At 39.3% G+C, this 26662-nt stretch overlaps 1 protein-coding gene and 1 non-coding gene across 3 annotated transcripts; one reads left to right on the forward strand and one right to left on the reverse strand.

The window, feature by feature from the left end:
* The first annotated feature begins 1384 nt into the window (after positions 1-1384).
* On the forward strand, positions 1385-26449 carry APELA (apelin receptor early endogenous ligand). 2 transcript variants are annotated; one of them, XR_003520931.1, is made up of 5 exons: positions 1385-1576; positions 2929-3018; positions 12203-12267; positions 16674-16829; positions 25083-26449. XR_003520931.1 is itself a non-coding variant. In XM_027599714.1 (3 exons), the coding sequence occupies exons 1-2, from the start codon at positions 1501-1503 to the stop codon at positions 3015-3017; spliced, it is 165 nt and encodes a 54-aa protein (XP_027455515.1). In that variant the 5' UTR covers positions 1385-1500; the 3' UTR covers position 3018; positions 25083-26449. The 2 variants fall into 2 exon arrangements, 1 of the variants encoding a protein (XP_027455515.1); XM_027599714.1 differs by lacking the exons at positions 12203-12267; positions 16674-16829.
* On the reverse strand, positions 21617-21689 carry TRNAK-UUU. Its single transcript has one exon. It is a non-coding gene; the product is annotated as a tRNA-Lys (tRNA).
* Positions 26450-26662: the final 213 nt, after the last annotated feature.

Raw genomic sequence — 26662 nt, forward strand, 5'->3', positions numbered from 1 at the left:
AGGACCCTGGGATCATGATCTGAGCTGAAGGCAGATGCTTAACCGACTGAGCCATCTTGGCACCCCTTCCTGATGCATTTTTATGTCATAAGTCCAAACTCTTGTATTCCATTGATTTTGTGGAGCGATGTACACATACAGCACAGGAATGTAGTACCCTTTAACACTAGGTTTCCAGTCACGCGATGGGCAAATAGTCTTTGGATTTTAAGTGATTTGAAGAATTTCTGTATGCTATTGCCTGTAATAAAGTGCATGCATAACTAGGCAGGCAAGGAATTTTACAGAGTGACTCGTGACATTAGGACGAATTATGCATTAATTTCAAATCCCTGAAAGCCCAAGGTTGTGTATCAACTACCTGAACCTAGAGAAAGAAAATGCACTAGAGTGCCTTGCCACTTTCAACAAGTTGCACATGCTTTAGATTTGGTATTTTGGCTCTACTTGTATTCCAGAGTGTATCTATACCATCTTTTGGTTCACTTTATAGTAAGTAGAGCGATTTCCATTTATAACAGCTACATACGACAAGGAAATGCTTATAAAAGAACTCAGTGCATGTGTGCGAGCGACAGCACTAGGCTGTTCCCGCGTCTTCCAAATTCAGTGGGAGATGAACTGAGAACTCTTTTCTCCACGTCTCATTTCTGTGTCTGTGATGTTAGCCCGGTATTCCACTACATATACTTTTTTTTAACAGAACACAGATTTCATGAGTTTGTGGCTTTCCTGAACTTCCTTTTTAAAAAATCCTGGATGGTATTGCAGATGAAAGTGATCCCCGTTACTTTTTAAACTGAACTTTGCGAAATAAAAATATAAACATTTCTGAAAGTTTATTTCAGAACACTCTAAACCCCCAGGAATGTTGATATTGATAGAAACCCGCAGAGATTAAGCAATTTAGAGATCTGGAATAAATAGGCACCACTTGGCAGTGGGTTTGGTAAAGAGAAAGCATTTCAGCACATGTTCTGCCACAAAGTATTTGGGAGTCTTAAGTCAGAGCTGCAGAATTCCTTCTGAAGAGGACAAAAGAGAGACTTCCTGTCATTTCGATTGGTTTCTGCATGTGGGACCAATATGGGCAATGCAAAGTTTAAACAGATGTAAATGATGAGGGGAGGGGGCCGAGCCCTGCCTTGTTTTACATATTTCTCCACCCAAATTGAATTTAAGTCAGTCTCTCCTAGGCGCTTCCCTAGTAGACTGCCACTAAGTTACCGCACGCTTGAATGGTTTATTTCACCAATATTTGCTTATGGAAATAAAGGGGAGTGCCGGGGGTGGGAGAGGGGGAGGAGGGGAGGAGGGGTTTGCGACCGAGGGAGGCTCGACCACAGCACCAGTAACCTTGTCTGATGTGATCATTAACCTTTCTGGCAGTTGTCTGAGGTTCGTCAGTAGAATGTGAGGGGAGCCACACAGATACCGCACAGACTATTCCAAGACTGGTTTACGTTGAGAGCTGTTGCTCTACTTTAGTGCGGCAGAAAAATGAGGTTGCAACAATTCCTTTTTGCGTTTCTGCTTTTCGCGATGAGTCTTCTTCTTATCAACGGACAGAGACCAGGTAGGACTTTGATACATGTGTACCGAGTAACTTGGTTCTGCCTGTTTGGGCCCGTGGGTGGGGGCATGATTATGCTCCTGCTGAAAATCACTTAGGTGTGTTTAGAGGTATTCGTAAGCGTGTAGGATTTCAGGAGTATGTTCTCTCTCCTGGTAGGTCTATTATTTGAATGTTTTAAAAAGTAGGTGGGTTTTAAAATGATGATAAATATTTTGCCACTATTTTTTCTAAATTCAAAGAAAATTGATTCCTTAGCTATTTTAGATACATTGCCCTTATGAGTAAAAAAGAAATAGAACTGTTTGGTCTATTCATTACAGAGGTCAACAAACTTTTACGGATTTTTTAGGTAAAATACAAAATCCAAAGCGGCTGATTAGAAGAACATGTTGCTAGCTGGAGTGGGGCAATGTTAACAATTTGAATTAACAACAGAAAAATCGTGTGACAAAATGCAGATGAAATCTTAAAACAGTTATGATAGCTGTTATTTCTAGTTATATAATTACATGTCTTGCTTTAAAAATGCAATTTTTAGTATTACTGTGCTAATAGAGCCAAAAATGTCAAAAATATTTATGGTCAAGATAATATTAATTGGTTTGACACATTTTTCAAAGATGATCTGCGTTGTGTTGTTCTTAACCAACAAGAATTAGTAAGCAGTCATTCTAATGCACTTTTACTTCAAAACCAAATATCTAAGATTTCAAAGCACTGGTGAGTAAAAAAAAATTAGGTTTTCTGACTCAGGAAAAGGCAAACCCACATTTCAATAGAAAGGTGGTAATATTTATTCCAAATACGTTATATTATTCAGTTGGTAATATACTTCTACATTTGGAGCAGAAAAGGGTGCATAACTGGTTAAAAATTCAGTCTCTCCCTTTTAGTTAATCAGAAGTTTGATCACCGAGGTTATTTCAAATGACGTCCCCCGGTTTGCCCTTTTACATAAATAAGAGAAAATGTGCAAATGAGCAATTCAGAAAGCAGCTGACCCCTTCTTACAGTTTATAGCAATTGCTAATCAAACTTTTCTGAACTACAGAGCACCTTGGACAATGTTCTTATAAAATATCTGTGATTGATTCATTGCGTAAGATGAAAGGTCCAAGAGCATTTAGGAAGAAGTCATGTGGAAGGAGGAGGTTACTACTAATAGGTCCTGCTATAAACATGAGCTGTGAGGAATATATTTCGTGTTTTTGCGTCACCTTAATTTTTATGTCACAATCACATCTGAACAAGTAGCAAACAATCACAACATAGTTTGGATGCAAAACTTCCCTGCACATTCAAACAACAGTTCATTTTCTGAAAAATGCTAATATTTCCCTTTTTTTCCTCAGCTCATTTGGCAATGAGAAGAAAATCGCACAGACACAACTGCCTTCAGAGGAGATGTGTGCCTCTCCATTCACGGGTGCCTTTCCCCTGAGGTATTTCTGATAGAAAATTGTTTTACTACATCTAGGCAATGTTCCGGATGAGATATAGCAAAGAAGGTCCATTTTTATTTTGTAATATGTGACAATACCTTTAAGGTGATATCAGTTCAAGGGATGCATACTGACAAAACAGTGAATGGCATGATATTTGAGCATTGCTTTAGTCGTTATATGGGACGGATAAAGTAAATGTAGGAAAATCTTGATAATTGTCATTCTGAGTGATAGTATGGGGATTACTACTATTGTTCGTGTTTAGCAATTTCATAATTGAAAAATCAGGTATCAAGAGAATATAATTATGAGGGTATCTTTAAACATGTGTTTTGAAAAACACTGAATAGCTCTGTACGCTATCCAGAACAAGCACATTTCCCACTAAGACCACTGTGTCCTTGAAAGCATCTGGACATATTTGCTCAATGACACCATATAAATGATGTACCATCCTCTGTATTTAAATAATTTATTAAAATAGTTTTTCTTGACAACATTTCTTTTAATGTATAAAACCAATTTAATATTAATACCATGGCAGTTTTCCAGCCTTACTCATAGAATTGGTCTTGATGGTTGTTGCATCTTTAAGGATAAATTCTGAATAGAATTTTGCTCTTTCCCTCTCTCTCTTTTTTTTTTTTATATTCATTGAAAGGCCAACGATTTTATCCACCACCACTACCAGTAATACTGCTTGAACCGATTAACTTCAAACACTGCCCAAGTGTGTATTTCTTCATACTAAAAAATAAGTGACGTGGCATTCCATTGTAATTATTTTAAGCTCTTTAACTCTTATAAAACATATCATCCTTTAAAAAATGCCATTGAAATATCCCTCAGCTGGTTAGCATACACAGGCAATTGCTAAATTAGCTTATTCAGTTGGTCTGTAGACTGTTGTGTTTATGGCACTATTCATTCAAGGAGAATGGTTGCCATGCCTCTTGTTTAATACATGCTTTTCAAACCTGGTGAAAGTCCCATAGTGGGACATTAAATGAAGGAGCAATTCAGTAATCATTTATCAAGAGGGCTAAGACAAAAAGCCAAGTTCTCTACACCTGTATCTGTAACAAATTACCCTTTGCTATCAAAATAAGAAAAATGGGTTTGGTGGAAAAATCCAGAAAACTACAGTAAGAAATTCCTGAGAAGCCAATTAATAGGGGCTAAAACATTTTCGATGCTAAAAAATCCTTTGGCATGTATCGATAATGCATTTCAGTCCCACATATAAATAGCGGTAAAATCTGTGCTTAGGAGGAGTGGAGAAGTTCAAGACTTTCCCAGCACTCCTCCACAAATAACAAAGAGGAGAGGGGGCAGTTGGCAGTAGCAAGGGAATTCCTGCATATACTGAGAAAGATACCTTGCATAAAGCAAATAAAAGCCCTCAGTTAGCCACAGGTGGTATCAGCTTTCTCCACAAACCACCTGCCCTAAAAACTAGGGTCGCAAGTAAACAAGATAGAGTAGTGAAATTTGAATTGTCAAAGTTAAGGAAAACTTTGATCTATAAACCAAATTTGTAAACCAAAGGGAAATCTAAATAAAAGCCTCGTAAACCATTTAATAAAAGCAATCCTTTACAAAATTTGGCTGATTGCTGTAAGGGCCTGCTCAGGTTACAGCATCGATTTTCTCATTTGTTTAGCCTAGTCCTGCATTCCAGTTAATAGGTTCTTCAAAGAATGTATAAAACTCCCATTTTGAAATCCAGTGATAGCATAAGAACTCTGTGCAATAAATATTAAGATAATTTTCCAAGATCTTGCTCAGCGAGTGCTCTAATAACACGCGCTACCTTCAGATGTGAAAGCATAATCCTCATTGTCCTAAATACTTGCACACTTTTTTGTATGTCCTGCCAACACAACAACTTGGCGGCTGGCAAAATCGCTATAGAACTAGGTAGTGAAACTGTAAGGCAGAAGCCCCCTTTCATTTATCCCCCTCTGTATTCTGCATGTTTTATTTGTTTGTTTATTTATTAAGTGTTTTTTAATGTAAGGTTTACGCCCAGCGTGGGGCTTGAACTCACGACCCCAAGATCAAGAGTCACGTGCTCTACTGACCGAGCCAGCCAGGCGCCCCTGTTTTCTGCATGTTTTAGATAAAAATCACACATGGTTATTTGATTCAGCTAGGGTCATGTAAGACTGGAAAAGGACAGGTAAGGTAAACAATTGACTTTGGAAGTTGTCCAGATTAACCTTTGAAGTAGCTTAGACTTTTAGCTCCCTTAATAAGAATGCCCTGTTACCATTACTATGTAACTTTTACCAGCTCCTAGAGTCCTCCTCCATGATCCTCAGTGACATTTCCCAACCTGTACAACTGAGTTAGAGAAATCTATGCTGTGTAAAATTCATTCTCTCTCTCTTTTTTTTTAAGATTTTGTTTATTTATTTGACAAAGAGAGAGAGTGCAAGTAGGCAGAGTGGCAGGCAGAGGGAGAGGGAGAAGCTGACTCCCCGCTGAGCATGGAGCCCGATGTGGGGCTTGATCCCAGGACCCTGGGATCATGACCTGAGCTGAAGGCAGACGCTTAACTGACTGAGCCACCCAGGCGCCCCTAAAATTCATTCTCTTGACAACTGTTTTTTCTTGCTGAAATATGTTGGCATCATGTTCAGCCCTAAGTGAATTAGAGTGGAGGAAAACAAGAGAAAGGGTGTCAGGAAATCCAAAGTTTACAGGCTAATGTGAAAGTTTTATTGAGTGGCAAAGGAGGTAGGATCCTTAGATTCTAATTTTCCTCTTTTAGCCATAAAATCTCACTGTATCAATGCTTTTCTTTATAAATGTGTACTCTAGGGGCGTCTGGGTGGCTCAGTCGTGAAGCGTCTACCTACAGCTCAGGTCATGATCCCAGGGTCCTGGGATTCAGCCCCGCGTTGGGCTCCCTGCCTAGCTGGGAGTCTGCTCTTCCCTTTCCCTCTGCTCTTACCCCAGCTCGTGTTCTCTCTCTCTCTCTGTCTCAAATAAATAAATAAAATCTTTAAAATACATACATACATACATACTCTAGATAACCACATAACCTGTTAAAACATACTCTCACTTTTTTTTTTTAAAGTAATCTCTACACCCAACATGGGGCTTGAACTCACAACCCTGAGCCAGCCAGGCGCCCCTCTTTAGCTTTTTAATGATTATGACATATGTTCATGGTGTAAAATTCTTTCCTAGTATGAAAGAATGTAAAGTCAAAAGTAAAAAATCTCCCAGTCTAACCTTTGGCCCCTTTTCATTCCCCAGAGGCAATGGCTATTAAAAGGTTTTTGGTAAAGTAGATTTATTTTTTTTTAATTTTTAAAAAAGATTTTATTTATTTTAGCAAAAGAGCTCATGAGCAGGGATGGGAGGGTGGGGAAGGAGGTCTGAGGAGGAGGGAGGGGGAAAGAATCTCAAGCAGACTCCACGCTGAGCACCAAGGCAGGGCGGGTGGGGGGTTTGATCTCATGACCCTGAGATCCTGACCTGAGCCGAAGCCAAGAGTCGGATGCTTAACTGACTGAGCCACCCAGGCAACCCTGGTAAAGGTACACTTTAATACATTATTTTAAATTGAGACCAGCTAATATTCTCTTGTCACCCTTTATTACCATTCAGAATGTTAAGTACTTATATGTTCTCTATTTTCTGCCTTATTCTTACCCCTTGAAGTTGTGGGCTTATGACTCTTTTGACCAGTCCTCTAGCCCTGCCTGCCAATTCTTTCTCTAATTGTCCTATTTATTGTCTCTGCCCTTCTCATTCCATGCTGCCTCTTTGGCTGAACTGCGAAAGCCAACTCTCTAAAGCACAGAATCTCTACTTTTGTGGAGCATTTTATCTTCAACATTAGCAGGACTTTCTGAGAAAAACTCTCAAGTTTTTTTATTTATTTATTTTTTAGTAACCTCTATACTCAGTGTGGGACTTGAACTCACGACTTCAAGATCAAGAGCCCCATGCTCTTCCGACTGAGCCAGCCAGGTGCCCCTGGGAAAAACTCCTCTACTTACTTTTAGGCACCTCTGATCCCTGTTCACCTACATTTAAACCTCTAATGACCTCTAGTTTCCTCGGACTTCTTAACCTTTTCCAACTCACAGCAAGAGATAATTTCTCTTCCCAGAGAAAATGGAGATCATCAAGCTTTAAAATCAGACTCACTCAAACTACATTTACATCTGCTACACTTCTATTTTCCCTTTGTAGTCTTGGTTAATCTCTCTACACCTCAAGAACCTTGATCTAAGAATCACTCCCTTTCTTCCTCAGATTGTTCAATATGTCAAAACTGATCTGTTTCATCTTTTATTTTATTTTTTTAAAGATTTTATTTATTTGAGAGAGAAAGAGAATGAGAGAGAGAAAGCACATGAGGGGGGGAGGGTCAGAGGGAGAAGCAGACTCCCTGCTGGGCAGGGAGCCTGATGCGGGACTCGATCCAGGGACTCCAGGATCATGACCTGAGCTGAAGGCAGTCACTTAACCAACTGAGCCACCCAGGCGCCCCTGTTTCATCTTTTAAAAAGAAGAAAACACGTGCACCACTGACCCCATGGTGCTCTCTAGTGACTAGCCCATGTTCTTCTCTGCATAGTCAAATTTCTTGAAAAGGTGTCTATTTCCTTTCTTACCATCTGCTCCCCACTGCATTCTGGGAAAGATCTCCAGTGACTTCTCAATCCAGTGAACACATTTTGATTCTGGTCTGTTATCTTGCTATGGGTCAAATAGTGAATAGATTTTCCTTGGTTTCATGATGATACCATGCTCCCTTTTGATTATTTAGCTCTGAAATGAATCACTACTCCTTGGTACCTGTACAGGGTGTCCACTTGCCTACTTGGAATCACCTTAGCTGTTCTAAGTCACTTCAAGTTCAATACCAGGGCGCCTAGGTGGCACAGTCAGTTAAGCGCCTAACTCTTGATTTCTGCTCAGGTCGTGATCTTAGGGTCGTGAGATTGAGCCCCACGTCGGGCTCTGTGCTCTGTGTGAGTCTGCTTAAGTTTCTCTCTCCCTCTGCCCCTCTTCCCCCTGCCTGCTCTCTCTTTCTCTGTCTCTCAAACAAATAAATAAATCTTTAAAACATTTTAAAAAATTAAAAAAATAAATAAGCAATATGAAAATAAACTCAGGTAAAAAAAAGTACCTCATCCTACCTGGGATACCTCTATTTCCCTTTTCCTGGTTTGTTTCTCTCCATGACACCTGCCATCTGACATATTTACCTTGTTATTGTTTAATATCTGCCTCTCTTCATTAGAATGTAAGTTCCATAAGAACAGAGACTTTGCTTTGATCACAGCTATATGCCCAGTGACTGTGGTAAGCTCCACAGAATATTTGATGAATGAATGAATGCACACTTAAAAGTAAACTCTTCAATTCCTCCCCCTCAGATATGTCTCCTGTGTTCTCAGATTTGGAGAATAATTGTAGAGCTATCATATTAGATGTTTACTATGTATCAAACTGTGCTATGAAATATGTATTTTACCTTCACAATGTAAATTTTTAAAAAATTTTTTAAAGGTTTTATTTATTTATTTGAGAGAGAGAGAGAGAGCACACAAGCAGGGGGAGAGGGAGAAGCAGACTCCCCGCTGAGCAGGGATCCTGATGTGGGGCTCGATCCCAGGACCCTGGGATCATGACCTGAGCCCAAGGCAGACGCTTAACGACTGAGCCACCCAGGCGTCCCTCAGTGTAAATTTCTGAGCTGCGGGGCTCTAATACTCAGTTCTAGTTGGTTTCCCAGGCCTATCATTTCTACCTTGAAATATTTTTTTAAAAATCTGCTCCTTCAGGCGCCTGGGTGGCTCAGTTGGTTGAGCGACTGCCTTCGGCTCAGGTCATGACCCTGGGGTCCCTGGATCGAGTCCCACATTGGGCTCCCTGCTCGGCAGGGAGTCTGCTTCTCCCTCTGACCCTCTTCCCTCTCATGTGCTTTCTCTCTCTCATTCTCTCTTTCAAATAAATAAAATCTTTAAAAAAAAATATGCTCCTTCTTCATCTCTGTTACCACTCTCTTAGTACTTGTTATAACTCTCCAGCAGGACTTCAACTCCTTAACTCATCACTCCAGCCTCCAGTTCCAGTACTGGAAAAGCCTTTTTTTTTTCCCTTTTATCATCTGATTCTTCCTAAACTGTAAATCCAACCATGTCACGTCTTGATTAAAATTCTTAACTGTCCCCGTAGCCTTTGGGACAGTGAGAACTCCCATAACTTAAGAAACAAGACCTTATACAATATACCTCTCCAGCATCATCTGCTACCTCTTCTCCCCTCCCCTCTCCCAGAGCGGTAAAAAAGAACACCAGCCATTGTGGATTCAAGCTCTGACCACAAGCTCACTCACTGGTGATCATTGGTTAAGTCACTTGTCCTCCTTAAGAACCCCTCCACTTCCAGACCTGTAAGATGGTATTAACTTTGCCATACCTTACCTAGCACATGGTAACTGCTAAATCGATAGTAGCTAGTTACTATTATTAACATCACTTTAGTCTAGTCTTCACCTCTTGCTGTTCCTCAAAGTATCTGCCTGCAGTGTCCTTACCGGACTCTTCTCCTCGCTATTAATTCATCCTTCAAGAACACTTCCCAGAGTTTGATACCCCTACCAATTGTATTAGATGTCTACATTTTCTTTTTTTTTTTTTTAAGATTTTATTTATTTATTTGACAGAGACACAGCGAGAGAGGGAACACAAGCAGGGGGAGTGGGAGAGGGAGAAGCAGGCCCCCTGCCGAGCAGGGAGCCTGATGCGGGGCTCGATCCCAGGACCCCAGGGATCATGACCTGAGCCGAAGGCAGACGCTCAATGACTGAGCCACCCAGGCGTCCCAGATGTCTACATTTTCTCTCTACCTATTTTGTGTAATTCTGTCACAAAGAACTTGACTCACTGCATTGCAGCACCTTAACTGGCTGTACTCCTCCCTTCCCAGAATGATGTAAATTCCCTGAAGGCAGAGGGTGGTTGTTCTGCTTTGTTAAATTAACTTTGTTAAGTGGAGCACCTAGTACAGAATAAGCCTGGTAAGCCTTAGTTCAAAAGCTGGCCAGTAGGTAAATTGAAATAGAGAAATGTATTACTCATAGGTCCTGGAGGAAGTACAGGGCATACCTGGAGGGGCCACCTGGGGAGGTTAAGGGAGAATGCAGACCTAGGGAGGCACATGCCTTTATTAGGGACTGGGTGGAGTGCTTTGGGGTTCCTGGGCTGGGGTCTGATCTGGTCAATTCAAACCAAAAGAGGCGGGGGGTGGGTGGAGGGGTTGCCCCACAAGGGTTCTTATCTAAGGGGTACGTAAGATATACAGGCCCTGGAAGGCAAGGGAGATTTGATCACAAGGGCTGTTGGGGAAGTGATACCGGGAACTTAACATTTCTTTGCTTCTTTGCGGGTGGCTCTGCGGCTGCTCACCACAGGAGCTTGCCGGAGGGGCTGGTGTCAGTGCAAGGCCCCTGCCGTCCGCTTGGCCACACAAAATAGATCCAGGGTGCCTGGGTGGCTCAGTTGGTTAAGCGACTGCCTTCGGCTCAGGTCATGATCCCGGAGTCCCGGGATCAAGTCCCACATCGGGCTCCCTGCTCGGCAGGGAGTCTGCTCCTCCCTCTGACCCTCTTCCCTCTCGTGCTCTCTATCTCTCATTCTCTCTCTCTCTCAAATAAATAAATAAAATCTTTAAAAAAAAAAACAAAAAACAAACAAAAAAAAAACAAAATAGATCCAGAGGCAGCAGTACCATGGAGTGGCTTAGTGAACCTCTCAACAGTGGGTTGTATTGATCTTTGTATCATTAGCCGATGAAAGTGTCCCGAATACAGCAGGCATTCCAGAGATGTTGCTAACAGAAATGAAATGAAACTTTGAGTTATTATCTTAGCATTTAAGACTTACTACAATGAGACCCTAACACACATTTTAAGCTTTATTTCCTAACATTAACTGACAAACTGAGCTCTTGAGTAGCAGCTACTCCAACCTCATCAGGCCTTCCAAAGGACTGACCATCCTTCTCCAGACCCACTGGTCCTCGCGAGTCTTTACTTCCTCCAGCTAAGATTCTATAATTCATTATTTCCATAATTGCTGCCAACATTGTAGGTCACCCTGTTGCTCTGTCTTCATCACATTGTTCTGGAAGAATCCTGAAGTATTCATCCAGGCATGTTCCTGCTGCTGGAGAATACACAAGTCAGACTGGAAACACTTTTAAATTCATCATCTCCCACTCACCATCCAGCAAGCAAGTTCTACTCACCTCCAGTTTTAGGCCTTTCTCCTTTGCATTTTCAGCAGATGGCCTTGCTTCTTATATTACAAAGAAAAGAGAAGTCCTCAGGATGCCTGGGTGGCTCAGTCGTTAAGCATCTGCCTTCGGCTCAGGTCATGATCCCAGGGTCCTGGGATCCAGCCCCGCGTCGGGCTCCCTACTCCGCGGGAAGCCTGCTTCTCCCTCTCCCACTCCCCCTGCTTGTGTTCCCTCTCGCTGTGTCTCTCTCTGTCAAATAAATAAATAAAATCTTTAAAAAAAAAAGAAGTCATCAAATGGTGTAACCCTCAACTTCCCAGCACCAAACTAGAATCCCATCTAATCCACTTCCCACCCTGCTCACCCCCATCTTCCTCTGCCCTCCTGCTGCCCTGGAAAGCATGGCCATTCCTTCCCACTTTGTCAGGTTTCTGAAACTGCCACTTAAAACATTTTCTTCCTTCTCATTGCTCTCTGGATTATGTATCAACATACAGGTGTAAACACTGATAAGACTGAGGCCTAGGGTGGCTCAGTCGGTTAAGTGTTTGCCTTTGGCTCAGGTCCTGGGATCAAGTCCTCATGGGACTGAGCAGGGAGCCTGCTTCTCCCTCTGCCTGCCGCTCCCCCTGCTTGTGCTCGCACTCTCTCTCTCTCTCACAAATAAATAAATGAAATCCTTTAAAAAAATAAATGCTGATAAGACTACATACTAAAACAACAAACACACCCACGCACTTATCAGTGAATGGTCTCAAACCAATCTTTTGTACTCCTCATTTTTGATCCACATTTTCTTTTTTTCTTTTTTAATATTTTTGTTACATTTCTTTTCTTTTCTTTTATTTTTTAAAGTAAACGCATCACCTAACACAGTGCTCGAACTCACTGTGTTTTTCTCCGTCAGTGTTCATGGTGCGCGGCTCTTCATCACGCCGCTTTGAAGAATGAAGAGGTGGACCAGATGGACTGGTGGGCAGCCGAGCAAGTTTATTGAGTGATAGCAAAGTGCTGGTACAAAGCCCCCGAGAAGGGAAGGGACCCAAGAGAGTCACCACCAGAATTTCTAAGTCTAAGGGTTTCCTTGGCAGGCTGTTTTTTTAATTTGATTAACCCTGTGCCTGTCGCCTGTCGTCCAACCAGGTTTTTGTCACATGGGAAAGGGTGGAGGGCTCCTTCCAGGGTGGTGTAAAATCCTTTTAAGGGTGGTTTCCTTTAAAGGCGGGGAGAGCCTTGTCACTGCCGGCCGGTCTGCCTGCCTCCCAACTATCCTTCATCATCACGACCCCGAGATCAAGAGTTGTATGCTCTTACTGACTGACCCAGCCAGGGTCTGATCCACTATTTTCCATTCACAACTCAATCCACTCTAATCTGTCTTATACCTTCTTTTAAAATAGCCATGGGAGCACCTGGGCAGCTCAGTCGGTGAAGTGGCTGATTGGCTGACTCTTGATTTCTTACTCAGGTCATGATATCAGGGTCCTGGGATCGAGCCCCGCCTTTAGCCTCCGAGCTCAGCAGAGTTTTGCTTGAGATTCTCTCTCTCTAAAGTGAATAAATAAATCTTTAAAATAAAATAACCATCAATCACCTTCAGTTTTCTAAATTAAGGTTTTTTTATTCTTTTTATTTCTCAGCAGAATTTGACCACTGACTACTCAGTCTGCAAAAACCCCTTACCTTAAATTTCTGACGCTACTACTTTTCTGCTAAATTCTCAGCTAACCCTCTGGCTCCTAGGCAGGCTTAATCATACCTAAAAGGCTTGCAAGCTATAGCTTTCCTCTACCCTCTTCTACTCTGTTTCAACCATTTTTTTTTTTTTTAGGTTTCAGCATTTTATTTATTTTACTTTTTTTTTAAGATTTATTTATTTATTTGAGAGAGAGCGCGTGCACAAGCAGGGGAAGATCAGACGGAGAGAGAGAAGCAGGCTCCCCACTGAGCAGGGAGCCTTATGTGGGGCTCGATCCCAGGACCCTGGGATCGTGACCTGAACCGAAGGCAGACGCTCAACTGACTGAGCCACCCAGGCGCCCCTATTTTAGTTTTTTATTTTAATTGAAAGTAGTTAAAAAAACACAATGTGTTGAGGCGCCTGGGTGACTAACTCGTTAAGTGTCTGCCTTCGGCTCAGGTCATGGTCCCAGGGTCCTGGATCGAGCCCCGCATCGGGCTCCATGCTTGGCAGGAAGCCTGCTTCTCCCTCTCCCCCTGCTTGTGTTCCCTCTCTCGCTGTCTTTCTCTCTGTCAAATAAATAAATAAAATCTTAAATAAAACACACACACACAATGTGTTTCAACCATTCTTTTGACCTCAATCACCTCTTTACTCTAACTGATAATACTCTGGGGCGGGGGGTGGGGGGTAGGGAAGGAGAAAACCATCCAAATGAAAACAAGTAAAGCCTATTTATTCAGAGCTTGCTGGAGCAAGGGAGTCAGCTACCATCATTTGTTTTTGGCTGAGGACAAGAGATAGGCAAGGGAGTTGGAAAGTTTTATAGTGAAAAAAGGGAAAGCTTTGAGGTATGATCTGATTGGAAGTTGTTGCTATGGGGAAGTTGGAGTTGGGCTACCTAGAAGTAGGGCTTCCTATGTGATTGGTTTGGGGTGCATATATGGCTTTCTTTCCTTAGTCCTGAATTGGAATCAGAGGACAGAAGGGGCAAAATTAGAGAACCTGGTAGTTATTGAGCAAATCTTGACCATTTGAGGCCAATTGCTACACAGGTTATGGTATGGCTTCTTCGACTGGTTGCTACAGAGTTTGCAGGTCAGAGTTCTGTTTTATGGTCTGGCCGTTGTCTATGTTCAGTCTCCCCGTTCCAGACTTATTTCATCTCTAGTTCACACCACCCAAGCCTCACTGCTGTCTGCCTTACACCAGGCTCCTTATACCTACTTTTGCTTCTCTTTTATCCATTCTTCATATTTATAGCATCATACTACTCAGGAACCTTTAGTGATTTCTCATTACTGTTAGGATTAAAATAAAATTCTTTTTAAAAAAAATTATATTTTTAAGTAATCTCTACACCCAGCACAGGGCTTGAACTTACAACCCCAAGATCAAGAGTCTCATGCTCCACAAACTGAGCCAACCTGGGTGCCCCAAAATAAAATTCTTTTTTTTTCTTCCCAAAATAAAATTCTTAATGTAGCCCACAAAACAGTGCATGATCAAGCAGTTCTCTCTCTCCAACCTTATCTGACCTGACTCACTGGCTGTGTCTGTGAGTTTGTCAAGTATGGCCTTTTTTCACTTCAGAGCTTTCACACATTATTTCCCTGGGCATAGGATCTAGGGTGTTCTAGCCCTTCTCTTCACCTAGTTTATTCCTATTCAATCAAGAAGACTTTGGTCAAATGTCACTTAACTTGTGTGTGTGTGCCCCATATATAACATCTCTCATTACCCTGGCCCAAGGAACTTTGGGAAGGAACTTTGGGGTTCTTTAGGTTTCATGTTTCATTATAGTGTAATTGTAGGGGCTCCTGGCTGGCTCAGTCCGTAGAACATGCAACTGGATCTCAGGGCTGTGAGTTCAAGCCCCACATTGGGAGTGGAGATTACTTAAAAATAAAATCTTAAAAGAAAAATGGGGCACCTGGGTGGCTCAGTTGGTTGAGTATCGTCTTTGGCTCAGGTCATGGTCCTGGGGTCCTGGGGTCAAGCCCTGTATTGTGTTCCCTGTGCAGGGAGGAGCCTACTTCTCCCTTCTCCTGCCCCCACCCCCCACTTGCTCTCAAATAAATAAAATCTTAGAAAGAAAGAAAGAAAGAAAGAGAAATTGTGTTAGAACTTTCAACTTTATATGTATTCATTTTTTTCTCTAATAGTAACATTTTTATATATACAAAAATTATATATATATACACACACATATAATTTAAACCCATGTGTAATGCATTTATTACCTTGCCTCTTGAGGTTGCTAAACTTAGATTTATTTATCTGTAGATCTGGAGGTAGTCTTTTTGTTTTTTAAGATTGTATTTTTTTAAGTAATCTCTACACCCAGCATGGGGCTCAGACTTAACCCCAAGATCAAGAGTTGCAGGCTCTACCACCTGAGCCAGACAGGCGCCCTGGAAGACAGTCATCTTTTTTTTTTTTTTTAAAGATTTATTTATTTATTTGAGAGAGCGAGAATGAGAGAGAGAGAGAGTACATGAGAGGGGGGAGGGTCAGAGGGAGAAGCAGGCTCCCTGCTCAGCAAGGAGCCTGATGTGGGACTCGATCCCGGGACTCCGGGATCATGACCTGAGCCAAAGGCAGTCGCTCAACCAACTGAGCCACCCAGGCACCCCTGGAAGACAGTCATCTTGAATGACTCTTCAGTTTCATTGTATGGACAGCTTTAATTTATTTAACTTGGCTATTGATGGATATTTATTTATTTATGCTATTTTGAATGGTGCAATGAACATATATGCACTCATCTTTTAAACACTTGTGCATTTACTTACAAAACATTTCTAAAAGAATCACTAGGACTTGCATATTTTTTAATTTTTTGAGATATTCACATAATGTATAACTTACCCATTTAAGTTGTACAGTTTAATGGGTTTTACTATATTTAAGTAGTTGTGCAACATCACGATAATTGATTTTAGGCCATTTTCATCACCCCATAAAAAAGTATTCATACCCATTAGCAGGCACTCCCCATTTCTCCCCAGCTCTCTGATCCTAGACAACTACTAAACTACTTTCTCTCCCTACAGATTTGCCTATTCTGGACATTTTATATAAATTTTCTTAAAATTTTTTTCATTTATGGTCTGCTTATTTCACTTAGCTTAATGTTTTCAAGACCCATCCATATAGTAGCAGATATCAGTACTTCATTCTTTTTTAATGACAAAATAAAATTGTATAGAAAAATCACATTTTGTTTATCCAGTCATTATTATTTTCACTATTTGGTTATCAGGGATCATTCTGCTCTGAACATTCATTTATAATTTTTTTAAGTTTATTTATTTATAATCTCTATACCCAACGTGAGGCTTGAACTCATGACCCCAAGATCAAGACTTGCATGCTCTACTGACTGAGCCAGCCAGGTGCCCCTAGTTTATAAATTTTTGTTTGAACAGATGTTTTCAGTTCTCCTGGGTATATACCTAAGAGTGAAATTGCTGGGTTATATGGTTATTCTATGTTTAACTTATTGAGAAACTGCCAAACTATTTTCCATAGTGGTTGCAGCATTTTACATTCCTACCAGCAGTATATAAGGGTTCCAATTTCTCCACACCCTCACCAACACTTTTTTATTATAACCATCCTAGAGGTTGGTACAGTAGGTCCCCCAACCCCCCTTATCCATGATTTTGTTGTCCACGATTTCTGTTACCTGCAGTGAACTGTGGTCCAGAAGCAGATGATACTCCTGACCTGTCTTCAGAAAGTCAATAGTAGCCTAACATCATATCACAGTGCCTAAGTTATTCCCCTCACTTCATCACTTCATTTCATCAAGTAGACATTGTATCATCTCACATTACCACAGGAAAGGGTGAGTATAGTATAATAAGATATTTTGAAAGAGACACCACATTCACATAACTTTTATTATAGTTTATTATAATTATTCTATTTTATTAGTTATTGTTAATCTCTTACTGTTCCTGATTTATAAGTTAAATTTTATCATAGATATGTATGAGTAGGAAAAAACATAGTATATGTAGGGCCTGGCACTGTCCATGGTTTCAGGTGTTCACTGGGGGCCTTGGAATACGTCCCTTGGGATAAGAGGGGACTACTGTATCTCATTGTGATTTTGACTTGCATTTCCCTAATGACTCATGATGTTGATATTTTCATGTACTTACTGGCCATTTGTCTATCTTCTTTGGAGAAATGTCTTTTCAAATTCTTTGCCTATTTTCCAGTTGGCTTATTTGTCTTTTTACTGGTGAGTTGTAACAATTCTTTATATTTTGAATACAAGGACTTTATTTGCAATTATTTTCTTCCATTCTTTGGGTTGTCTTTTGACTTTCTGCGTGTTATTCTTGAGCACAAAAAATGTTAGTTTTGTTAGGGTCTGATTTGTCTATTTTTGGTTGCTTGTGCTTTAGGCATCATGTTTTAAAACCACTGACTAGGGTGGCTGGGTGGCTCAGTTGGTTAAGTGACTGCCTTTGGCTCAGGTCATGATCCTGGAGTCCCTCGAGTCCCACTCCCTTGCTCAGTGGGGAGTCTATTTCTCCCTCTGACCCTCCTCCCTCTGATGTTCTCTCTCATTCTCTCTCTCAAATAAGTAAATAAATAAATCTTAAAAAAAAAAAAAAAAAACACTGGGGCGCCTGGGTGGCTCAGTTGGTTAAGCGACTGCCTTCGGCTCAGGTCATGATCCTGGAGTCCCGGGATCGAGTCATGCATCGGGCTCCCTGCTCAGCAGGGAGTCTGCTTCTCCCTCTGACCATCTTCCTTCTCATGCTCTCTATCTCTCATTCTCTCTCTCTCAAATAAATAAATAAAATCTTTAAAAAACACTGACTAATCCAAGGTTACAAATATAATTTACACCTATGTTTTCTTCTAAGTTTTGTAGTTTTATCACTTACATTTATGGCTATGATCCATTTTTAAAAAATTCTTACTTTTATTTATTTATTTTTTTAAGTAAACTTTACCCCAACATGGGGCTCGAACTCACTATTCTAAGATCAAGAGTCACATTTTCTACTAACTGAGCCAGCCTGGAGACCCTGGCTATGATCCATTTTGAGTTAAATTTTATATATGATGTGAGGAGGGGGGGAGATCCAACCTCCTATTTGTGTGGTTATCCAGCTCTAGCACCATTTGTTTGAAAACACTATTCTTTTCCCCCCATTTAATTATGTGGGCACTATTGTTGAAAATTAATTGACCATAAATGCAAGGGTTTATTTCTGGACTCTCAATTCTATTTCATTGATCTATATGTCATTCCTTGTGCTAATACTGTTCTTTCTTGATTACTGTAGTATTATAGCAAGTTTTTTTTTAAGATTTTATTTATTTACTTGGCAGGGAGAGAACACTAGAGAGAGAGCAAGCACGAGTGGGGGACAGTAGGAGAGGGAGAAGCAGGCTCCCTACTGAGCAAGGAGCCCAACACAGGGCTGGATCTCAGGACCCTGGGATCACCACCTGAGCCAAAGGCAGATGCTTTAACTGACTGAGCCACCCAGGTACCCTATAGCAAGGTTTTATATTTTTATTTTTTCATTTTTAAACTTTTTATTTATTCATTTGAGAGAGAGCACAATAGAGGGAGAGGCAGCGGGAAAGGGAGAAGCAGACTCCCTGCTGAGCTGGGACCCCAACATGGGGCTCTATCCCAGGATCTGGAGATCATGACCCTAGCCGAAGGCAGATGCTTAGCCATCTGAGCCACCCAAGCACCCCCTAGAGCAAGCTTTTATTTTTTTTATAATTTTTTTAAAGATTTTATTTATTTATTTGACAGAGAGAGAGAGACAGCGAGAGAAGGAACACAAGCAGGGGGAGTGGGAGTTGGAGAAGCAGGCTTCCCACTGAGCAGGGAGCCCTTAACAACTGAGTCACCCAGTCACCCCTAGAACAAGCTTTTAAATAAAGATGCGTGAGTCCTCCAACTTTGTAGTTCTTCAAGGTTTTCTTTGGTTATTCTGGTTCTCTTGAATTTCTATATAAATTTTAAGATCTGCTTGTCAATTTCTGCAAAGAGCCAGCTGGGATTTGGAAAGGATTGTGTTGAATCTATAGATCAATATGGGAAATATTGCCATCTTGACAATTAAGTTCTCCAACTCAAGAACATGGGATGTATTTCCACCTAGTCAGATTAGTTTAATTTTTTTCAACCATGTTTTGTAGTTTTTAGAATATGAGTTTTACACTTAGTTTGTTTCTTAAAGTTTATTTAGTTTTTTTTAGTGATCTCCACACCCAGTGTGGGGCTCCAACTCATAACCTGAGATCAAGAGTCGTACATTCTCCTGACTGAGCCAGCCAGGCAACTCTTCACTTGTTTTGTTTAGTTTATTCCTAAGTATTTTATTCTTTTGATGCCATTGTAAATGGAATTTTCTTAATTTCATTTTTGAATTGTTCATTGCTAATATATAGAAATACAATTTGATTTTTGTTTATTGATCCTATATATTGTAAACTTGGTGAAATTTTTGATTCATTCTCATAATTTTTAGTAGGTTCCTTAGGATCTGTTATATATAAGTTCATGTCATCAGCAAATAGATACTTCTACTTCTTCCTTTTTTTTTTTTAACATTTTATTTCTAAATAATCTCTACATCCAACTTGGCGCTTGAACTCAAAACCCCAAGATCAAGAGTGGCATGCTCTACTGACTGAGCCAGCCAGGCGCCCCTACTTCTTCCTTTCTAATCTGGATGTCTTTTATTTCCTTTCCTTGCCTAATTGCCCTAATTAGAATCTCTAGTACAATGTTGTATAGAAGTGATGAGAACAGTCATCTTTGTCTTTATTTGATTTTAGATGGAAGGCATTCAGACTCTCATCATTAAGTATGTTAACTGTGGGTCTTTGTATATGTCCTTCATTAGCTTGAAGAAGGTCCCTTTAATTCCTAGTTTGTTGAAAGTTTTTGTATCATGAAAGAGGAGTATTGAGTTTTAACTGGTTTTTTTCTTCTTTCTCTGTTGAGATTATCATGCATTTTTGTCTTTTAGTCTATTGAAATCATGTGTGACATTAAAATATTAAATATTTGGGAAAAAAATTAAATAATTGGTAACATTCATCAGTGGAGCCATCTGGTCTAGGGCTTTTCTTTTTTTCCTTTTTTTTTTCTTTCTTAAATTTTTTATTTAGGTTTAATTAACATATACTGTATTATTAGTTTCAGAGGTAGAATCCAGTGATTCATCAGTTGCATACAACACCCAGTGCTCATTACTGCAAGTACCCTCTTTAATGCCCATCACCCAATTACCTCATCTCCCACCCACCTCCCCTCCAGCAACCCTCAGTTTGTTTCCCATAGTTAAGAGTCTCTCATGGTTTTCTTCCCTCTCTGTTTTTGTCTTTTTTTTCTCCTTCCCCTATATTCATCTGTTTTATTTCTTAAATTCCACATAAGAGTGAAATCATACCTAGGGCTTTTCTTTGTGGGAAGTTTTTTAAACTGCTAATGCAATCATTTTTATTTGTTATAGGCCTATTCAGATTTTTTATTTCTGGGGCACCCAGCTGGCTCAGTCAGTAGAAATGTGACTCTTGATCTCGAGGCCTTGAGTTCAAGCCCCACACTGGGTGTAGAGTGTACTTTAAAAAAAAAAAAAAAAGTTTAAATTAATTCTTGAGCAATTTTGGCAGCTTGTATCTTTTTAGGAACTTGTTCATTTCATCTAAGTTATCTAATTTTTTGGTACACAGTTGTTCAGACTATTTCCTTATAATCTTTTAAAAATGTTTCTGTAAGGTCAATAATGATGTTTTTACTTTCATTTCTGAGTTTAGTAATTTGAATTTTTCTTTATTCTTAGTCTAGATAAGATTCATCAATTTTGTTGATCTCTTCAAGGGACCAACTTTGGGTTTGTTCTTTTTCCTTATAGTTTTGCCATTCTCTATTTCATTTATTTCTATTTTAATCCTTACTTTTTTCTGCTTGCTTTAGGTTTCATTTGCTCTTCTTTTTCTAATATGTTAAGGTGAAATGTTACCTTATTGATTGAGATCTGTCTTCTCTTTTAATACAGTTGTTTAGAGTTATAAATTTCCCTCTAAGCATTACTTCAGCTACATCCCATAAGTTTTCATATTCATCTCAAAGTATTTTCTTACTTCCTTTGTGATTTCTTTTTTGATCCATTGGTTGTTCAGCAGCGTGTAGTTTATTCCCACATATTTGTGAATTTTTCAAATTTATTTGCTATTGATTTCTAACTTCATCCTATTGTTGAATCATCTGTTTCTCCTTTTAATTCTGTCAGTTTTGCTTCCATGTATTTTGGGGGCTCTGTGGTTAGGTGCGTATATCTTCATAATTCTTAAATCTTCCTCAGTTGACCCATTTTATCATTATGAAATGTCTGTCTCTAACAACTATTTTTGTCTTAGTTTGTTTGATCTGACATTAGTATATCTACTGAAGCTGTCTTATGGTTGCTGTTTGCATATCTTTTTCTATCCTTTTACTTTCAACCTATTTGACTTTTGAATATATAAGCGTGTCTTTTATACAGTTGGATCATATTTGTTTTGTTTTACTCAGTCTGACAAGATCTGCCTTTTGAATGGATCGTCAGTGATTCACTTTTTTTTTTTTTTAAGTAGGCACCACACCCAACATGGGGCTTGAACTCATGATCCTGAGATCAAAAATCACATGCTCTACCAGCTGAGCCAGCCAGGCTACCCAAATTCACATTTAATGTTATTATTGATATAGTTGGATATACGGTTGACACTTGAACAACACGGAGGTTAGTAGCACTGACCCCCTGTGTAGTCAAAAATTCATGTATAACTTCTGACTCCCCCAAAACTTAATAGCCTACTGTTGATGGGAAACCTTTCTGATAATATAAACACAGTTGATTAACGTATAGTCTGTATGTTATATGTATTATATACTGTATTCTTACAATAAAGTAAGCTATATAAAAACAAATGTTATTAAGAAAATCATAAGGGGCACCTGGGTGGCTCAGTTGGTTGAGCATCTGGCTCTTGGTGTTGGCTTAGGTGATGATCTCATGGGTTGTGAGATTGAGACCCATGTCGGGATCCACAACTCAGTGCAGAGTCTGCTTATCCCTCTCCCTCTGCTCTTCCCCCCACCCCACCCCGCTCTCTGTCTGTCTGTCTCTCTCTCTCTCATAAATAAATAAAAATCTTTAAAAAAATAATAATAAGGAAGAGAAAATACATTTATAGTATCATATCAAAAAAGAATCCATGTATAAGTGGACCTGTGTAGTTCAAACCCATGTTGTTCAAGGGTCAACCGTGTATCTGCTCTTTTACTCTCTTAGTGATTGCTCTCGGACTTAAACAATATATGAATTTATCAGAATCTACTTCAGATTATACTTTTTTTTAAGTCCATGAGATGCAGAAATACCTATATAGCTGTATTCTCTCTCTCTTTTTAATTTCACTGTAGTTATACACATTACATCTATGTTACACATACAAGTTTGTTAAAATTATTACTTTCTACAATTTTAGGTCCTTTAAGGCTGAGAGAAGGAAGGAGAAGAAATACATGTTTATATGTACAGTTTTTATATTAGCCTTTTTATTTACCATTTCCAGTTTTTGTCATTAGTGGATTTTTTTGGTGTCTTAGTCTGTTCGGGGTACTTTAACAAAATACCACAGACTAGGTGGCTTATGAACAACATTCTGGAGGCTGGTTCACAGATATCTGTCTTCTCACATGGTGGAAGGGGATAAGGAGCTCTCTGGATTCTACTTTATAAGGGTACTCATCACAGCCATGAAGGCTCTACCCTCATGGCTTACTCACTTTCCAAAGGCCCCACCTCCAAATACCATCACATTGCCAATTAGGTTTCAATATATGAATTTTGGGGGCATACAAACATTTCATTTACAACACTTGAATTAGTGTTTCACCATTTGCTCTATTCCCTCAGACAATTTCCAGAGACTTTAAAAACTTTTCTTTTTTTTTTTTAAGTAGTCTCCATGCTCAATGTGGAACCCAATGTGGGGCTTGAAATCACAATTCTAGATCAGGACTTGAGCTGAGATCAAGAGTCCAGTGCTTAACCAACTGAGCCACCCAGGCACCCCTTTAAATACTTTCTTAAAACTTTAGGGGCACCTGGCAGGCTCAGTCAGAAGAACATGCGACTCTTGATCTCGGGGTTGTGAGTTCAAGCCCCATGTTGGGTGTAGAGTTTATAAATAAATAAATAAACTTTAAAAAAAAATTTTTTTCACCAGCTAAGGTGGTTTCATCAGGAGGAAGGGTCACAGAGCTCCTTGTAACATCATTTAAGAACCCTTTAGGCTATGCATTTTTTTGTCTTTTAAGTAAGCTCTATGCCCATGGTGGGGCTTGAACTCATGACCCCCAAGAGATCCCGAGTTGTTTGCTTTACCAACTGAGCCAGCCAGGTGCCTCTGGGCTGTGCATATTTTAAACATGGATACCTAGTAGTAAATTGCTCTGTAGAAAAGCTACACCACCTTACATTTCCGACAGCAAGTTGTGAGAATGCTTATTCCACACACTTTTGCCTACATGGGTATTATCAATGTTTGTAACCTTTGCTAATCTGATAAGCAAGAAACCCATCTCATTTTTATGTTCTAAATTTAGGCAGTCTGAGTTGATTTCTAGAAGAGGCATACCTGCAATTTTTAATGCTAAATTCGTTATAGTTGACACCTCACCATGACTGTTAGGAAAGTGAAATGTTAAGGACATGGAAGCTTCCAAAAATGAACCGAGAGGCTGCCTTCATGTCTTCAGAAGGGGGCCAAAACAAATTGCCGAGGGAAACCTTGATACCAATGATTATCTTCCTATAAAAGATCCATTTTTCTCTTTAAAAAATTAGTTATATGTTGCCCTACCATATATTTGGTTTTTTTATTTTTAAAGATTTTATTAATTTATATGAGAGAGAGAGAGAGAGAGCACATGAGAGGGGGGAGGGTCAGAGGGAGAAGCAGATCCCTGCTGAGCAGGGAGCCCGATGTGGGACTCGATCCCGCAACTCGAGGTTCATGACCTGAGCCGAAGGCAATTGCTTAACCAACTGAGCCACCCAGGCGCCTGCCCTACCATATATTTAAAACCTATTGCTAAGTATTAATTATTAAATAGTTTTATAGCATTAAAAGATTTTTTTTTCTTTAAAAGATTTTATTTATTTGACAAGAGAGAGACACAGAGAGGGAACATAAGCAGGGGGAGGGGGAGAGGGAGAAGCAGGCTTCCTGCTGAGTAGGGAGCCTGATGCGGTGTTTGATCCCAGGACCCTGGGATCATGACCTGAGCAGAAGGCAGACACTTAACCGACTGAGTCACCTAGGTGCCCCCATTAAAAGATTTCTAGGGACCATTTTATCTGTTAAAATACCCCAAATTAAGATATTGGTTCTGGGGGTGCCTTGTTGGTTCAGTCAGTAGAGCATGTGACTTTTTTTTTTTTTAAGATTTTATTTATTTGACTGACAGCACAAGCAGGGGGAGAGGCAGAGGGAGAGGGAGAAGCCGGCTTTCCACTGAGCAGGGAGCTTGATGTGGGGCTCAATCCCAGGACCCTGGGATCATGACCCCAGCCAGAGGCAGATGCTTAACTGACAGCCACCCAGGCACCCCGAGCATGACTTTTGATCTTGAGATTGTGAGTTCAAGCTCCAGGTTGGACATGGAGCCTACTTGAAAAAAGATACTAGTTCTGATATGTTTTTATTGGCCTGCTCCAAATAAATTGTCTTAGCTGGTATAAATATCAAGAATCAGAATCCAATATATTAAGAAAAATAGCCGAGACTGCTAATGTGGGTCACTGAGCAGAGATTATTAGGTGAAAAATAAATAAATGAAAAAAAATTTCTTTAATAACATAAATTCAGACTTGAAGAAATAGAGGTGCTGTTTCTATATTGAAAGGTAAGAAAATATAAAATTGCTCTCAGTGCTGAAAAACCTTGGTAAATTTTCATAACTCATTATCTATTAAAAAAATTAAGCATGGGTAAATTGGTCTGCTGGATAGCATTTCTTATTATGTTTCTTTCTCCTTTTGCCTTCCCCATATAGACCTTCTCTAGATAACTGCACCTGGTCTGCCAGAAGAGAAGTGAAGGAAAGATACCCACCCACACCATAGTGTGATTGCTTACAAGTTCTTGTATGAAAAGGAATCATTTGAAAGCACCTGGGATGGTTTATTAGTTTTACAGGATTCTCTTCTTCCTGGTTTCTCTTTAGAGGGAAAAATAACATAAATTCAAAAGCAATTCCAGTCTGAAGCACAATTATTTGCTTGCATAACAAAAATCTCTAATCTTTTTCTGCACATTACTATTCTTAGAGGAGTTAAAAAGAAAAATACTTTTTAATGTGTTAGAACTCTCTAATAATAAAAAGTACAAGAATTAAAATTTTTCTTTCATAGTTCTATAATTCTCCAAAAGTATTAAAATAAGTATTTATATGTTTGAGTGATTTTTTTTTCCAAAAATGCTAAATCTAATCAAATGCTTTGACCATTTGGCTTTACAGAATAGGGGTACATTAATTGGTTCATTGATTATTTATATGGAGAGACTAAGAAAGAAGCTATTAATTGCTACCAATTTTATATTATAGGCTTTAATGTGTATGAAAATATTTTTTTATTTTGAAAAATATCCATAAAGTCATAAAAGAAAGTTTGAAATACTAAGATGTTCGTTTCTGAATCTATCTCTCATCATGTAATTATAGGAAGCCAATGTTTTATTTCCTTCCCAACATTAGGTCTTCCCAAGTTGTTAAGTTCACTCTTAATTTGTATTTATTAAAAGACAGATAGCTCATTGCCATAAAGTTACTATTTTACCGTAGGTTAATTCCAGGTATGAAATTTACAAATTCTTTTCTTGATTAGAAATTTTGCTTTGTAAACATTATAGAGTGGAAGAAACCGTAAACCGTTAACCCTTATTTTGATAAAATAAAAGGTTGGGATTGGTATACTACAAAGAATTTGAGGTAGAAATTCTGAAATCACAGAGTTTGTCTCCCTTTCATAGTTTATTAATGGTGTCTTTTGGGATGGAAAGTGTTTCTATAAAGCACTGTAATTAACTTTAAATACAAAAGATGTTTTATGAAATGTGGTAACCTCATTTAAATTGGGTACTTTGGGGATATTTAAATAATTTTCTGGACAAATTATTCCTTTACACAAGTGCATTTCAGTAGAAACAGAAGCTATTATTAGTTAGATTTGTAATTAAAACATGTACTTGTTTATATATTTTGTACCAAAAAAAGAAAAACAATATACAGTTCAGATACATCTCATTGAATACAAGCCGACACTTTTTCAGACTCACATTCACAAAGTTAAAAACCAGCCATACCATTGTAAGGTAATTAAATGGTTGTAGATTTCCACTTATACAACTGCAATAAGTTTTCAATAAACATTCGAGTGTCTAGTTGTCCTTATTTTGTGTAAGAAATGTTCAAAGTGTTGAGCACAGCATAGTAAAAATACTTCTGATACTTGTCTTTATTTTCATTTTTTGTTCCTTTTAATTGAGGCATTTAAGACTATACATCCTTTGTATATACCCTGCCACTGCAGATTTTTTACTTAATTCAGGATTCTCAGAGTAAGGGCAAAGATT

Source organism: Zalophus californianus, chromosome 2 (genome assembly GCF_009762305.2).
Source record: "Zalophus californianus isolate mZalCal1 chromosome 2, mZalCal1.pri.v2, whole genome shotgun sequence".
Lineage (NCBI taxonomy): Eukaryota > Metazoa > Chordata > Mammalia > Carnivora > Otariidae > Zalophus > Zalophus californianus.

Excerpts from the sequence above, each read along its gene's own strand:
- APELA (XM_027599714.1), top strand. The coding sequence starts at position 1,501 with ATGAGGTTGCAACAATTCCTTTTTGCGTTTCTGCTTTTCGCGATGAGT. Across the intron at positions 1,577-2,928 it reads TATCAACGGACAGAGACCAG|CTCATTTGGCAATGAGAAGA; the intron begins GTAGGACTTTGA and ends TTTTTTCCTCAG.